Genomic DNA, 15,873 nt, shown 5'->3' with positions numbered 1-15,873 from the left:
ACTACACACTCACACATCTACAGGTCAGTGATACAACTACACACTCACACATCTACAGGTCAGTGATACAACTACACACTCACATACACATCTACAGGTCAGTGATACAACTACACACTCACATACACATCTACAGGTCAGTGATACAACTACACACCCACATACACATCTATAGGTCAGTGATACAACTACACACTCACACATCTACAGGTCAGAGATACAACTACACACTCACATACACATCTACAGGTCAGTGATACAACTACACACACACATACACATCTACCGGTCAGTGATACAACTACACACTCACATACACATCTACAGGTCAGTGATACAACTACACACTCACACATCTACAGGTCAGTGATCCAACTACACACTCACATACACATCTACAGGATCAGTGATACAACTACACTCACATACACATCTACAGGTCAGTGATACAGCTACACACTCACATACACATCTACAGGTCAGTGATCCAACTACACACTCACATACACATCTACAGGTCAGTGATACAACTACACACTCACATACACATCTACAGGTCAGTGATACAGCTACACACTCACATACACATCTACAGGTCAGTGACACAACTTCACACTTTTCACACTTCACAAAAAGTGAACACACTATTATGTAGGCTACTATGTATTTTGTCCTGACAGGAACTGCATGTCCGGTACCTGACAGCCCAGCCCAGGCCCTGCTGAACCCCGTCCAATCAGAATACTCATTTAAAGACCACATCCTGGTTACCTGCCAGCCTGGATACAGACTGCTAAAGGTAAATACTACAATACTGTTACTGCTTAGCTTAGAATCACTTTACCACACCACATTTAATAGTAGCATTACTAGTACTACAATATTACTCATATTACTGCCACTGTCACTAATACCCAGGGCTTGCTGGGTTGTGTGCCGCCCTCTAGTGGTTCAAATGCATCAGTTACATTTAGTTTAATCATCGTTATGAATTTGCTTTTCACATCAAATGAAGACTCTCACTCCAAACTGGTTGAGTTGTTCTGGAATATGATTGGCAGCACAATATATGATAATGCTTTTTTTTAAGGAGGGCGTGGGGGCTAGCAACCCCACCCCATAAAAACCCACTTGCTACAGAAATGCGACCACAAGTTACGCTGGAAACATTATTCCTCCGTAGTGTTCGCTCCAAGGAATAGCCGCGTTATTACTGAGATCAACAACCGGCCAACAGGTTTCAAAGCTGATGCCCCCTGTTGGAAAGAGCGTGAGTTTCAATGATTAACGAGCTTATGTTTTGATCACTCAGTGGCGTTTTGAAGCCCACGGGGCAGGCAGTGGGCTTCACGACGCTAACAGCTAACAGCTCCGTGAAGCTCCCTGAAGATTTGGTCAATTCTACTGCTTAGTCTTGGAACTGTATTATTATCCAATATTTTTTTTCTTTGTTATTTCTTTATTTTACTGTATATTTTATTTCCTTTTTAATTCATAATTGTTGATGTTGATATGGGGGAGGTACCTTTAAAAGCCATTTTTGGCTTCTAACCTCTGCTGCACAATCTTTTAAATCTCTGTCCTCTGTCGGTGTCTCTCTCTCTAACAGGATGGAGAGTATTTAGATCACTACCAGGTGGAGTGTCAGAGTGACGGCACATGGAGCAGCAGTCTTCCTCAGTGTCAAAGTAAGAACCCAGTCAAACACTTTCTCGCAATGCGATGGAAAAACACATTCCTATTCTCTCATAACTCTTAATCTATTTCTTTTCCCAGCGTTTCATTCTTACAGGACTCTTCTATGCTCACAGGAGTTTTACAAGACGCCCTTTGACCGCCATAGTTTTTGACTGCTTCTAATGTTTGTGACCCAGGAATTGAAGCCTATTTTACTGTCGCCCTGATATCAAATTGCTTTGCAGTAGGCTTGCTTTTAGGGCTGGGCGATGTAGCACACACAAAAAATCGATCTAAACAATTCCATATCAGTTGATATCGATAATTATTGGTTACATATTTTAAGAAAAAAGGTTGAATTTAACCACCTTATTTATCAAGGCAGGTAATAATTTCAATATTAACAAAACAAGGTTCAGAAGAGGCAGCAGGCTCGCCGGAGAAATCGGGAATGGTCCGCCACTGGCCAGGGCGATGAAGAGAGGGTTGTGAATAGCATTAAATGGCGTGGTGGTGGTGAAGGGAAGTGGGATCTGGTCGGTAACGACGGGCGGCCTAACGAACCTTTGACTTTTTTGACACACGATGGTTCGCAGAATAGCGACGTTCACTATCCAGGTTCTAGCCTGTGCTAATCCGTGTGGCGTGTGCTCAAAGTACGAGTTGGAGAGTAAACAAACGGCAAGACTGTCATTTAAGTTCGGGTGGGAACTTGAGGATTTGTCTGATTGGCTGTTTGCATGTCACTAAGTAGCACGCTCCATTATCAAGAGACATTTGATAACAATTGTTTTCATTGTATTGATGATGAAGTGTCTATTGCCAATATATATTGTTGTTTTATCACCGATTGGACCTTCCATTTCTCAGAAAATGTCAACGTTTCTCTGATTGCATCAAAATTGACGGCGACCTCAAACTATCCAATCAGAGAAAAGTTTAAAATTTCTTTAAATTTTCGCGATGCCTATAAAGGCCGCGGACCATGTACTTTTCCACCCCGAATCCAACACCGCCATCTTTGAGTCTCTACAAGTTACGGTTGCGGAGATACGTCCGCCCTGCATGCAGGACTACAGGAGAGAGATAGAGGACAGCGGGGGAAGTTGGGGGTTTCAAGTCACTGAGTGACCAAACACTCTATTTCAGTGATTGCTGTCAGAATATAGAGTTATTTAACACTTATTTTAACACAAAAACATAGCTGAATGCTGCTTTAAAGCAACTACGACAAGATTTTCGATTGTTATTAAACAGTCTAAATTGAATATCGATGCATCACATTTTCCCTCTAATAGTAGACGAGACCAACGCCGAGTAGTCTCGCTTGAACCCCGAGTGAATCGGCCAGTGTTGTCTTGACGATTAGTCTGTCTGCGGCCGGGGCAGATCAGGAAGTGAAATGAAACGGTTTGCGGCAGCCACTTAGGCCATAACCACAAAATAACAAAATTACTTCCAAACAAACTGTTAGAATATAACGAGAGATGTTCGCGAGAGTAGCAAGCCCCTGCATGGCGTTCTCCGTGTTTATGGTCTGTTGCTAGGCAGAGAGAAACGGTTGAAGGCAGGCCGCTGCCGTAAACCATTTCGTTTCACTTCCCGGTTTATCCGGCCCGCCGGTAGACAGACACAGACTCTATAATCATCAAGAGAGCAATCTCCGATTCACACGGCTTTGGTCTCAGTTACTATTATAGGTAAGATGTGATGCATCAATATTATAATTATACTGTTTAATAACAATCGAAAATCTTGCTCGTAGCTGCTTTAAGTCAGCTAAATGAGAAAAATGTCTAATGTAGGCTATGGCCCCTATTCTCCCACAGCCCTTCGGCGCTAAAACGGGCCTTAAACGCAAAAAAAACGTGCCTTGCGCCTGCCTCCGGAAGATATCAATATGGCTTTACGCTGCCAAATGCGCTGTAGGCCGAATGGGCGTGGCGCAGTCCCAGAATGGGCCAGAATGGGCGTGTCGGCCTTAAATCTTGGCGTAGTGATATCTTCCCACCTGGCGTAAATTTAGCGCTTTGCGCTTTTGAAAACCAGGCCTATTCAGTGCGCCAGTTGCAAGGAGCGCTCTTCTGCCTCTCCCCTGTCACCCTTCTCTGTCTCTCTCTGAAACCAGGCCTATTCAGTGCGCCAGTGCTCTTCTGCCTCTTCTCTGTCACCCTTCTCTCTCTCTCTCTGACTCCCTCACTTAGACAGGCACAACACACTTCCCATATAGGAAAAATAAGTTGTAAGTTGCCTGGCATGTCCCAGCATGCATTGTGCTTCTCCATTTCGCTACTAAATAGCAACCAAATGAGGCGAAATAGATATAAAAGGTCGGTCTAAATTAATGTGTAATGGTAACACAACCTGCAATTGTACACATTTCAATATTGGACCAAATGAAATATTGAAATGAATACACCACCCTATGTGAAACATATATGTCCTCCTGGGCCTATATATATCTCTTGTGGATTTAACGTGATTTAGATAAGTGACAGCGGAACGCGCTGCGGAACACGCTTCTACTGTCATGTGCTATACTGTGATGTCCGCTCCAATAACTTGGCCCTACTACACATTTAGTTTTACAATAAAAACACATTTATGCAATGACTTTACATAATGTAGGGTATATTTATGTGCATCATTCTACCTGCAGCAGGGGATAGAAAACAATATCTTTCTGGACAAACTTTCACCAATATAAAATTAATCTCATCATATAGGGATAGGCTATATTTTTCTAGCTGATGCCTTTACAACATTCTTTTCACTTTGATCTTGCTATAGTGTAGCGTATTTACATGCTTGCAGTATTTAAACTGCAGTTAGATTGGTTTGAGAAGCATAATAATATGGAATAATAGCCTATATATGGAGACAGACAGACTGGATGAAGGGAGGGGGGGGGCAGAGCGCTTGGCTTTCGTCTGGTTTTGCTGGACCACTGGAATTGGAGCTTAAAAGGCAAGCGTGCGATTCGTTTATTGCACTTATCCAATGAGCATGACGGTGCATAATTTTACGCTTAAAAGGCGTGGTTGTAATGCTTTAGGCTGCATGTAGCGCCAAGACCAAGTTATCAAGTGCGCTGGTCCACGCCCACTGCGCCAGGCGCTCGGCGTAGAAACTAGGCCGATGCAACGATAGGGGCCTCCGTGTTTCACTGGAAGTATGAGATGCTGTGTTTTGGTATGAGGTTCAGCCAAGTGTATTATTGTGTTTACACAACACACTGTTTTCTGCAATGTAGTGAACATACATATAGGCCTACTGTAGAGACCAAATTAAATAAAACTGATATTATGTAAGAGCTGGCATAGCTACCAGTAAAGCCTTCCATGCTCTTTCTTTCTCTCTCTCTCTCTCCCCTCCAGAAACAGATACGGGGAGGAGCCGGTGATCTCTGCCCAGCACTCTAACCAATCAGATACTAGATTAGAGTGATTGACACAAGGCCAGTCCAGTAGGCTGCTGCCAGTACTGTACTGACATTACTGTTAGCAGAGATCTGTTACAGAGATACTATAGCAATAAAAAAGAATCACTTTGTTAGTTCATGTTTGGTAGACTCTTTAGTACTTTGCTCTAAAGTTGAATAATTTTTCAATAAAAAAAATACATAATAAAAAATAATCTGCATTTGTGTGTCTCTGTGAACCAATTTCTACCTCATTAATCACGTTTATAAGGTTCCACACACATCAATAAGTCATTCCCACATTAACTTTGAGATAAACACCTTCAACTCGGAATTCTCCACCTGGTGAGTCTGGAGGGAAATTTGCTGAATCGCTTTACGGCACAAAACACGAAGAGGTTCCAGACCATTGATTGTATACGACGATGTGGACAACATGTCGCTGTGCAAAAGTGAAGCCAAAATATTGCGTTTCTGCGAGCTGCCATCTTGCTTGTGTGATGTCATCTGGAGGCGGAGTCTGTGCAGTAGAGTCGGGCTGAGCCTCTTCAGCCGTGTCGCCATCTGACGGAGGTTTGAGAGTGGTTGTCACAGCTGTCAATCATGACATCATCATACCCCTTATTATATCATCACATGATTAGAAGAATGAGCACTTGAACATACATCAGCATGATAAGAAATGATAGAAACCATATTTGGGGGGAAATTATTTGACGTGTACTTGGATTTTTTTTGTTTGGCTCATGGGGCAGGGTTTATGACCTATACTGCAACCAGCCACCAGGGGACAATCGAGGCATTTTGTCTTCACTTTCTGTCATGACATCTTTTATACAATAATGTTCCACACTCCTTAATCTTGTCCCACTCACTTTTTGATAAGGATATACTAATGAATAAAATTACAGACTGTACTCCTAATTAATTTTCCAGTCATAAGATCAAGGGAGCACTGGTTATTTGACGATGACAGATTGATGGTTAAAAATGAGGTACAGAGCATCTTGAATACTGAGAAACACATCTGCGATCAAGCCTTCATCAAAAATAGAGAATCCTGTTATTTTAATGTGCTGCTGCCTCCAGAGACCGAAGATCTTTAGGACTTTAGGATTAGGAACATTTGGAGAGGTAGGACTTAAATATGACTTTTGCCTTCATATTCTCACATAGTTCCCACATCATGTCATCAGATTAGAAATCATCAATGGCTGAGTTTCCCAACAAAGAACCTTCTCAAGTGTTAGCTTCTTAAGGAGTTAAGAAGCTTCTTAAGGAGTTAAGAAGGCTCCAAAGAAGTGTTTCCCAAACGCCTTCTTAACAGCTTTCTTAACACTTACAGTAGCTAAAGAAGGCTCTTAAGAAGCATCTTAACTCATTCATGGCCAGTTTAGGACTGCCAATATTTAGCTCAGGCCAAAGATTTTCATAATTGTTGGTCATCTTTCAAGACCCACAGTAAATTATCTATTAGCACCAAAGTGATTTGCAATACCTCAAAATGAAGATGTACGTCTCTGGGTTCACCAGAAAAAAAAGTGAGCTTTTAGCATGTTCTGTACTCTACTTATAGCCATTTATATACACCCTGTTTTCACCAAAAAGGTCTCTCTGAGAAGAGAAATTGGAGAAAAAGGCATTTTTGTAAAGGACACAATCTCAGCCAGAACTCGCTCTCAATTCTTTTATTTTGAACTGTATTGACATCAGACATGTAAATACTATTCATTATGACACAAATGACAAAAAATATATATATATATATATATATATATATACATGAAGTGCTTTTTTTACATTCAACAATACAGTTTACTCAATGTGAGTGAGTGTGAATGTGTGTGTGTGCGCGGGGCCCATGTGTGTCTCTTTACATTACATTACATTTCGTCATTTAGCAGACACTTTTATCCAAAGCGACTTACAATGTCACATTCTGTCAACATTAGTGGAATCAACTGTGGAACATCATCTACACAGATACACCCTTGCAGCAGTAGAGTAACATCAATGGGGTTTTTTTTTTGGGGGGGGGGGGGGTTTGGGGTGAAGAAGGGGGGGAAGATGCTAGATGGGGGGAGGGGGTTTGGGGTGGAGAAGGGGGGGGAAGATGCTACATCAAAAGGGTTAGTTCAGGAGGGACTCAAGTGGAGCTTGAAAAGGTGAGTTTTTTTTCCAAAGGTGGACTCACTGAAAACTAAAAGAAAAAGTTGAAAAAAGAAAAAGAAAAGGAGTTTTCAATCTTCGGCGAAAGATGGGCAGGGATTCGGCCGTCCTGACCTCATTCTGAGATGTGGGCTCACTGGGTTGTGCAACAATCGGCTCCTCATCTGAAATAAAAGCAACATATCCTCAGTAAACTATATAATCACATTTAGTACAGAGACAGTGTAATGTACTAGTGTCTCAGTAAACTATACGATCATAGAATGCAGAGAGACAGTGTAGTCTCACACACACACACACACACACACACACACACACACAGATGACATCATTACTGGGACTTTGTGTGAGTGTGATGACATCATCACTGGGACTTTGTGCGTGAAGCTGGTACTGGTACTGGTACTGGTACTGTCTGTACAATATGCATATATATCAACAACAAAATGACTCCTTACCGCGAGATCATCAGGGTCCTGTCGCATTGGAGTCCAGTCTTCCTTGCCCTCGACATGGACAATTGGCGACGGTGTGACCATCTCCTCTTCAGACGACTGGGAGCTTTGTGATGGCTGAGAGTCAAAGTACACCACAGCACGGGAAAGTGGCCGTGCTGCTTGGCTCTGTGTGAAAGCAATTTCTGTGGCGAGGCTGCCAAGCTTTACGGGCTTCCCGAACTACAATTTTGCGTGATCTGTGTTTGAAAGAGCCTATAGTCACTTTCAATGTAAAGCGCAAATGCGCTCTGGAAAATGGCTCCTCCTGGGAAATCCTGTCTGTTGCTGTGTTGTCCTCGTTCTCCTCCTCCTCACAAAGTTGTGACTCCGTCTCGTCTCGTTCGGGCTGGGACACAGGAACGGGGTCCGGCTTGGGTTTGGGACCAGGCGCTGGAACCGGATCGATCATGTTGGTCACGGGTTTGACTACCGCGAACAACTCATCCAGCGTTCGCTGCCCTGCAGCAAGGCGACCAGCTCGGGCAGCGCGCCGAGGGGCGTTTCAATGGCGTTTCTCCTACTCTGCAACAAAGCAGCGTTTCTCCGTTTTCTGTTCTTTCCTCCTCCCATATTTCAAAACAACAGCTGCGGTAGTTGTTTGATCACGTGTTGTCGGCTTTTCTTTGAGGCTAGGGACCTGATACCATGTCACAGGCTGGGGAAGTCTTTGAACTACTCTAAGCACGAATAAAAACAAAAACACGTCAAACACGTATTTGGCTGGGAGGCAAACTCCTGATAAGACGTTAAAGACGTATATGGCCAGGAATGAGTTAACTGGAGCTGTCCACCATCTCGATGTGAGAGGTCCTCTGTGGCCCACTAGATGGCACTCTGAGCCCACCAGTGGCCCACGACCCAGTGGTTGAGAAACACTGTTGTAGAATAACCTAATAGTGGTCATGTTAAACAAGAACTTCTTCTATTAAACATTATTTATTGCAGACATGGACTGCAGTTCAAATTGCTTTATATACACAGCATACAACAAAATTGCGAGAAACACTACAGAATGTAAGCGACCTTGGGTTCTGTGAAAGGTGCTATATAAATCCACAACATTCTTATTATAAAAGGAATCCATTCTGATTAGAGGAATATAGCCTACGGTAAAACATTTAAAACACAAGTAACCATAAATACAGGGGAGATTTTCAAGTGTTCCCAAATTTTAAACACTAAAGGGTGCATGAAAGAAAGGAAAAAGGGGAAAACACAAGAGGAACAGTGGACACAAGTATCTCCTTTTGCCTGACGTGCCTGGATCTGCCAGTGTTTCGTCATTAAGAAGGTGTTAAGAATGCCCCAGACCCTTCTTACAAAATCTTCTTAACGAAAGATCATCTTAGCGCTAAGAAGCTTTTGGGAAACGCAGCCTTCTTAACGGAAGATAATTTTAGGCTAAGAAGCAATCGGGAAACGCGTTGGCTTCGTTGGCTTCTTACGGGAGCCTTAAAAAGGGTCAAAGAAGCTTCTTAGCACTAAGAAGCTTTTGGGAAACGCATGCCTTCGTAACGAAAGATCATCTTAGGCTAAGAAGCAATTGGGAAACGCATTTGCTTCTTAAGGGGGCCTTAAGAAGGGTTAAAGAAGCTTCTTAGCGCTAAGAAGCTTTTGTGAAACCCAGCCAATGTCCAGTTAATTTGAGCACCTCAAACATGCATCATAGCCTCCATCATAATGTCATTTGAGTCCAGTTGTACATTAACATGCAACCATTTTGTCATTTGTCACAGTCTAACCAAGCTATTTCATCTATTTTCTTTTCATGTATTTTCAGCTACTTTCTTCTGTTTCAATATTCATATGAGTTGCCAGGCTCATACAGTAATACAATGGACCAGAGCCATCGATAGGCAGAGTTCGGCCACTGCAGTTTGTGTGTGTGTGTGTGTGAATGAATGAATGAATGAATGAATGAATGAAAATTTATTTCAAATGTTAAAAAAGGAAATATACATGTACACATATATACATATAATAAAATAAAATAAGAAATAAAAAAAGAAATAAAAACAAAACAAAATAACTAATCAATGGTCATGTCCGAAAAGGAGTAGGAGGAAGCAGATGCTTGTCTAGTCCTACCCCTATTCTCTAATATACTCTGTTCCAGAGTTCGTCATAACTAGACTCAATTTACATAGATATTTATCAACATTATAACGCAGTTACTCAATCAACAACCGTATTCATTCATGAATGTAAGAAGATTTTTTTATTTTTTTTATAGAAAAGCAGACACTATTAAGAGGATTGTGCATTGCACTTCCCTTCCTCAATACTATATTTACCCAAAATGCAGTTTCTGTATCTATTTTTAAACTGTGCAATATTTTTACTAATTTTAATCTCTTCATCCAGACTATTCCACAACGTCACCCCACAAATTGAGATGCACATACTTTTAATACTGGTGCGAACATAGTGTTGCTTCAGATTCAGTTTCCCCCTTAAATTATACCCCCCCTCTCTGTCGAGGAACATTTTTTGAATGTTACCAGGAAGTAAATTATTTCTCGCTTTGTATACTATTTGTGCGGTTTTAAATTTTACCAGATCCATACGTTTCAAAGCATATGACTTTAAAAACAGTGGGTTTGTATGTTCATAATATCCCACATTGTGTACCATTCTTATTGCTCTTTTCTGTAGTCTGCATAATAGTTGTAGGTTGCTTTTGTACGTGTTGCCCCATACCTCCACACTAGTTGAAATATGGTAGTATGAGTGAGCAATACAGAGTGTACAATACTTTGTGGTTCAGAATATGTCTAGTTTTACATAGAACACCAATACTCCTTGATATTTTCGATCGCACATATTTAATGTGGGGTTTCCAGCAGATCTTGTGATCTAAAATCACACCCAGAAATTTGTTTTCATAGACTCTTTCTATAATAATGTTATCTATCCTTACCTGAACTGTTGTGTTTGTTTGACGGTTTCCAAACAACATAAGTTTTGTTTTGTTCAAATTTAATGACAATTTGTTTGTGTCAAACCATGCTTTCAATTTGCGTATTTCTGTAGTGACCACCTCCAGTAGCTGCTGTAGGTTTTCCCCAGAACAAAACATATTGGTGTCATCTGCAAAAAAAACACATTTCAATATACTTGTGTGTGTGTGTGTGTGTGTGTGTGTGTGTGTGTGTGTGTGTGTGTGTGTGTGTTTTGTAGTCAAGTCACTGTATCTCGAGTCCAAGTCGAGTCTCCAGTCTCCAGTGTTTGTTTCCGAGTCCAAGTCCCAGTCACAAAGAGTCCCAGTCACAAAGAGTCCCAGTCACAAAGAGTCCCAGTCACAAAGAGTCCCAGTCACAAAGAGTCCTAGTCACAAAGAGTCCCAGTCATAAAGAGTCCCAGTCACAAAGAGTCCTAGTCACAAAGAGTCCCAGTCACAAAGAGTCCAAGTAACTTACTGAACATGAGCGTGAATCAGCATGCAGGTGGATGAAATTGAATAATGTCACAGTATTAAATATAGCTATCAATATCTATCTTGTCTTTATCAATTAACAAGTCCAAGTCATCGTCTCCAACTTCCGACTCCAAATGCATGAGTCCATGCCGTCAGTGCTGCAAGTCCAAGTCGAGTCACAAGTCCTGAAAATGAGGCCAGGAGTCTGAGTCTGACCTGAAATGGGGCTCAAACACAAAGAGACTTGTCATGGTGGACGAACTCTGGTTCTGATGGCTCTGGTGCGGACTGAACCGATGCTGAGCAGGAACTCTGAGACTGCCAAATTGATCATCTTTAAATAATGGAATTGATTGTATTAATACTATTTCACAACAGATTTATCCCAACCCGACTTGAATCCAAAGGTTCCAGTTGGGTCCAGTTGAGTTTAGTTGGGTCAACTTGAGTTGGGTTCAGTTGCGCCCACTTGGATCGGGTCCCATTGGGTCCAGTTGAGTTTAGTCAAGCTGGGTCTGAGAATGTAACTCTGTAGTTGTATTCCTTCTCTCTGCATATTTCTGAATCCTCTTAAACTCGTTCACGTCCATCTCACTTCTGCTCGGCCTCCATTTCCTCTATGTGTGAAATCTGATTGGTCACTGAAAAGTGTTTTTGTCTCACTCACAGAGGTGGATTGTGGGAGTCCGAGGGCGGTTGCCTTGGGTGACGTGGTGTATGGTAGCCATGACAATAGCACCCTGTTTGGCTCTACTGTCCACTACACCTGCAAGGACGACACCTTGCAACTGACCCCCAACACCAACGGTAAGCTTTGTGTCCATAATATCCCAACTGCTGCTAGCTAGCTGCTGCTACAGTAGCTACAGTTTCATGTAGGAACTAGCTAGCAGCTAGCGGCTGTAGTTCGGTCATAAGAAAATAGTTCCTAGATGAAACTGCAACAAGGTCTGTGGATTAACTTGAGTACCCGGGTCATGATTTCTGGAATGAGACATTGCTGTTGAGTTGGAGAGAAGGCAGAAATCTTTAGGGCCGGTATCTCCAAAACTTGGCAACTCGCGACAAAACAATCTAGATGGATAAATAAGTAACACTACAGGTGAGAGGAAAAATATGTGTTTTGGATTTGAGGATGAGCTTGTCTTCTGCTATTGATGTGAAATTGAAGTCAAATTTCTAGTTTATCTGATTACTTACTGTGGCTGTTAAAGTGAATCTTGAATCTTAAAAGTCTTTAAGAACTGAACTTTGAACTTCTGCAACCAAACAATAATGTGTGTGTGTGTGTGTGTGTGTGTGTGTGTGTGTGTGTGTGTGTGTGTGTGTGTGTGTGTGTGTGTGTGTGTGTGTGTGTGTGTGTGTGTGTGTGTGCGTGTGTGCGTGCGTGTGTGTGTGTTATAGGTTCCTACAGCTGTGGGGAGAATGGAGAATGGACCAACTCAGAACTTGGAACCAAACTGCCCAGCTGTCTTCCAGGTTTGCCTTACCTTGTTTATATTCTGTGTTTTAATGAATTCTTACCAGTTTATATTGTGTTTTTATTCATTCTTACCAGTTTATATTGTGTTTTAATTAATTTGTACCAGTTTATACTGTGTTTTCATTAATTCTTACCAGTTTATATTGTGTTTTTATTCATTCTTACCAGTTTATATTCTGTGTTTTTATCACCTTGAGACCTTTTTCACTCTCATGACCTCCACCAACAGAGTGGGTTGTGTTTCTTCCTGTTTGTCTGTTTGTCTGCTGGATGTCCCAACAAGTTATGAACGGATTTGCACAAAACTTTGTAGAAAAGTAGGTCATAGGCCAATTTAGAACTGATTAACTTTCCACGCCCACTGGCCAAAAGGGGGCGTGGCTATGGCTGTGGCCAATCACAAAAAAGCCATCTAAATCCAAAAGGATTCATGTACAGTAAAGCTGCCTTCACATGATAAGTGATCCTCTCTTCTCTCACCGTGAGGTGGAGAGGAGAAAGGCCAGCGGGAAATAGGTCAAAGTTTAAACAATTTGAACTTTGACCTCAGCACACGGTGGCAAATATGCTGCTGCATAGTTGGGAGGCACGGCTCTCCCCGTAGAAAACAAGGACACAACGGGTGCAGAGCTGTTTTACTGCAGATCATGACATGGGGCTTAACACCACAGAACTTTGTAGAAAGGTTGGTCATGATGAGGTTGGTCAAGGTCTTTTTTCTGGGGACCCCTGGAACCCCCTCAAGGACCCCTGAGGACCCCACCTGGGACGCTGTGAGCGTTGAAGGAATGCGTGCCCGTCTGCATGTCCTCAAAAATGGCTTCAAAAATGGTCTTTCTGTGTGGAGTTTGCATGTTCTCCCCGTGCCCCCTGGGGGTTTCCTTCATATAGGAACCCCACACCAAAAACATGCAATATCCTGGTTGCTGATGTGGTGCCTCCTCTGGTCGTTAGGGGCGCCTGTTCGGAGGGAGGGGAACTCATTGGAATAGCGCGATCCTCCCACGTGCTATGTCCTACCGGTGAAGCTTCCTCTGTCAGGTGAAAAGAAGAGGCTGTCTACTGCCCATGTCTCGGAGGAAGCATGGAGCCAGTTTCGGCTCTCCCCAGATCGGCAGAGGGTGGAGCAGCAACCAGGATAAATAAATTAAAATGAGCACTAATGGGGGATAAAAATAGGAGGGGGGGGGGGGGGGGGGTAATTTAAGGGGAAAAAAAGGACCCCTGAGGGTCCTCAGATCCCACTTTGAGAACCACTGCTTTACTCTACTGTTACTGATGAAAAGTAATGACATTACTTTACCGTCCAACACTGTTTGTGAGCTGCTGTGTTGTCCCTCCGTGCAGCGTGCGGCCAGCCCTCCCAGGCCCTGCCCGCCCAGGTGAAGCAGATCGTGGGCGGCTGTAGCGGCGCGCCCGGCCTGTTCCCCTGGCAGGTTCTGCTAAGCGTGGAGGATCTGTCCCGGGTTCCTGAGGACCGCTGGTTCGGCTCCGGCGCCCTGCTGTCTGGATCCTGGGTCCTCACGGCCGCCCACGTCCTGCGCTCCCAACGCAGGGACACCAGCGTCGTGCCCGTGGCGCCCGAGCATGTCAAGGTGTGCCGCACAACGCTTTCACTTCTTCTTCTTTTTATCGAGCGCCCCCCCGTTTCCCCTCCCCAATTGTACTTGGCTAAATTCCCCCTGCTGTCCCGGTCTCCACCCCCTCTGCCGGTCTGGGGCAAGTTGTAGCACATGCACATTCACCTGACAGCAGGGAGTTTCACCGACAGGACGTAGCGTGTGGGAGGATCAGGCTATTCTCCCCAGTTCCCCTCCCCCTGAACAGGCCCCCCGACCGACCAGAGGAGGATAATCCTCAAAAATGAACACCAGTTTTTTATGATTTTTTAAGCGTAAAAGCGATCACCAAAAAATATGATTTTCAGAAAATGCTTCAAAAACCATAAAAGTGGTGTTCATTTGTGAATATGATCTTGCTGAACACAAAGGTCTCACTTTCATACACTTTTGTAAATCACAGAGCTCATGACAGGCATCTAACCCAAAGCCCCATATCAAAATCCCTTTGACTTCCATATGAGGGAACCACGGGATGCTAATGCTAACTTCCTGCAGCACTCTATTTGTTTCTTTTATTACACAAGTCGAACGTTTCTCCACACAAACAGCAATACATTTTGTAGGTGTTTTAGGTACAGAGGACATTTCAGAGAATGTCTATAAACAGAGATCTGCATATGAGATGACTTGGGGACAACTGGTGCAAAGGCTGTAGGTCTCTAGGTGATGACTGGAACTTATCAGATAAAGCCTAACATCCAGGAGGTATGAGCCTGGTGTCTGCTGGTAATTTCCCTCTGTGTCCCTGACGGTTTCAGGTCTACCTGGGTCTGCATGATGCCAGAGACAAGCACCTGCCCACCACCCGTTCTGTGGAGAAGATTTTTCTGCACCCGGAGTTTCAGCCTCGTAACTATAACAACGACATCGCCTTGTTGAAGCTGAGGGAGAGAGTGGAGCTTAATGACGTCATCCGCCCCGTCTGCCTCCCACCACCACAGAGCAAGGTGGGTCAGCAAGGTTTGTTGCCAGCTTTCATCAGTTGAAGTGAGGCTGAAGCAAATGTTAATAATTGCTACAAATTGTGTTTATTTGCCAATCCGCAATGTAAATGCAAATGTTTTAAATTAAATTAAATTGACTTCAGATTGACTTCTCTCTCCTCCCAGGACGGTCCCCCCACTCCTCTCCCTAACTCCCTCGGTGTGGTCGCTGGTTGGGGGATTTCCAACCCCAACGTTTCCTCCTCCTCCTCCTCCAGCGACCCCTCCACCCTGACCTCCGACCCGGCCGTGACCCCCGCTGACCCCGGCATGACCTCTGACCTGCTGCAGTACGTCAAGCTGCCGGTGGTGGCTCAGGCCGAGTGCCAGGCCAGCTACGCCTCGCGCTCGCTCAGCTACAACATCACCCACAACATGTTCTGCGCCGGCTTCTACGCGGGCGGCCATGACACCTGCCTGGGGGACAGCGGGGGTGCGTTCATCATGGAGCACGGGGTCACCCGGCGCTGGGCCGTGTTCGGGCTGGTGTCCTGGGGCGGGCCAGAGGAGTGCGGCAGCCAGAGGGTGTATGGTGTCTACACTCGAGTGGCCAACTACGTGGAGTGGATACAGAGTCAGCTGGACACCGCGCCCTGGTGGTGA

General features: G+C 43.9%; 1 protein-coding gene across 1 annotated transcript in view; it reads left to right on the top strand.

The window, feature by feature from the left end:
• LOC310773048 (mannan-binding lectin serine protease 1-like) overlaps positions 1–15,873 on the top strand; it is a gene marked incomplete at both ends in the record, with an annotated part of 17,158 nt that extends 1,285 nt beyond the window's left edge. Inside the window, 7 exons of the mRNA XM_083632970.1 lie at positions 681–799; positions 1,610–1,688; positions 11,852–11,989; positions 12,587–12,661; positions 14,013–14,260; positions 15,046–15,234; positions 15,397–15,873. Of these exons, the coding sequence (XP_083489096.1) occupies positions 681–799; positions 1,610–1,688; positions 11,852–11,989; positions 12,587–12,661; positions 14,013–14,260; positions 15,046–15,234; positions 15,397–15,873 (1,325 nt within the window). The remainder of the gene's footprint in view (positions 1–680; positions 800–1,609; positions 1,689–11,851; positions 11,990–12,586; positions 12,662–14,012; positions 14,261–15,045; positions 15,235–15,396) is intronic.

This window comes from Poromitra crassiceps, assembly GCF_964638095.1.
Source record: "Poromitra crassiceps genome assembly, chromosome: 1".
Classification (NCBI taxonomy): domain Eukaryota; kingdom Metazoa; phylum Chordata; class Actinopteri; order Beryciformes; family Melamphaidae; genus Poromitra; species Poromitra crassiceps.
Note: the sequence above shows the minus strand (reverse complement) of the source record. Positions and strands in the feature narration are given on the sequence as shown.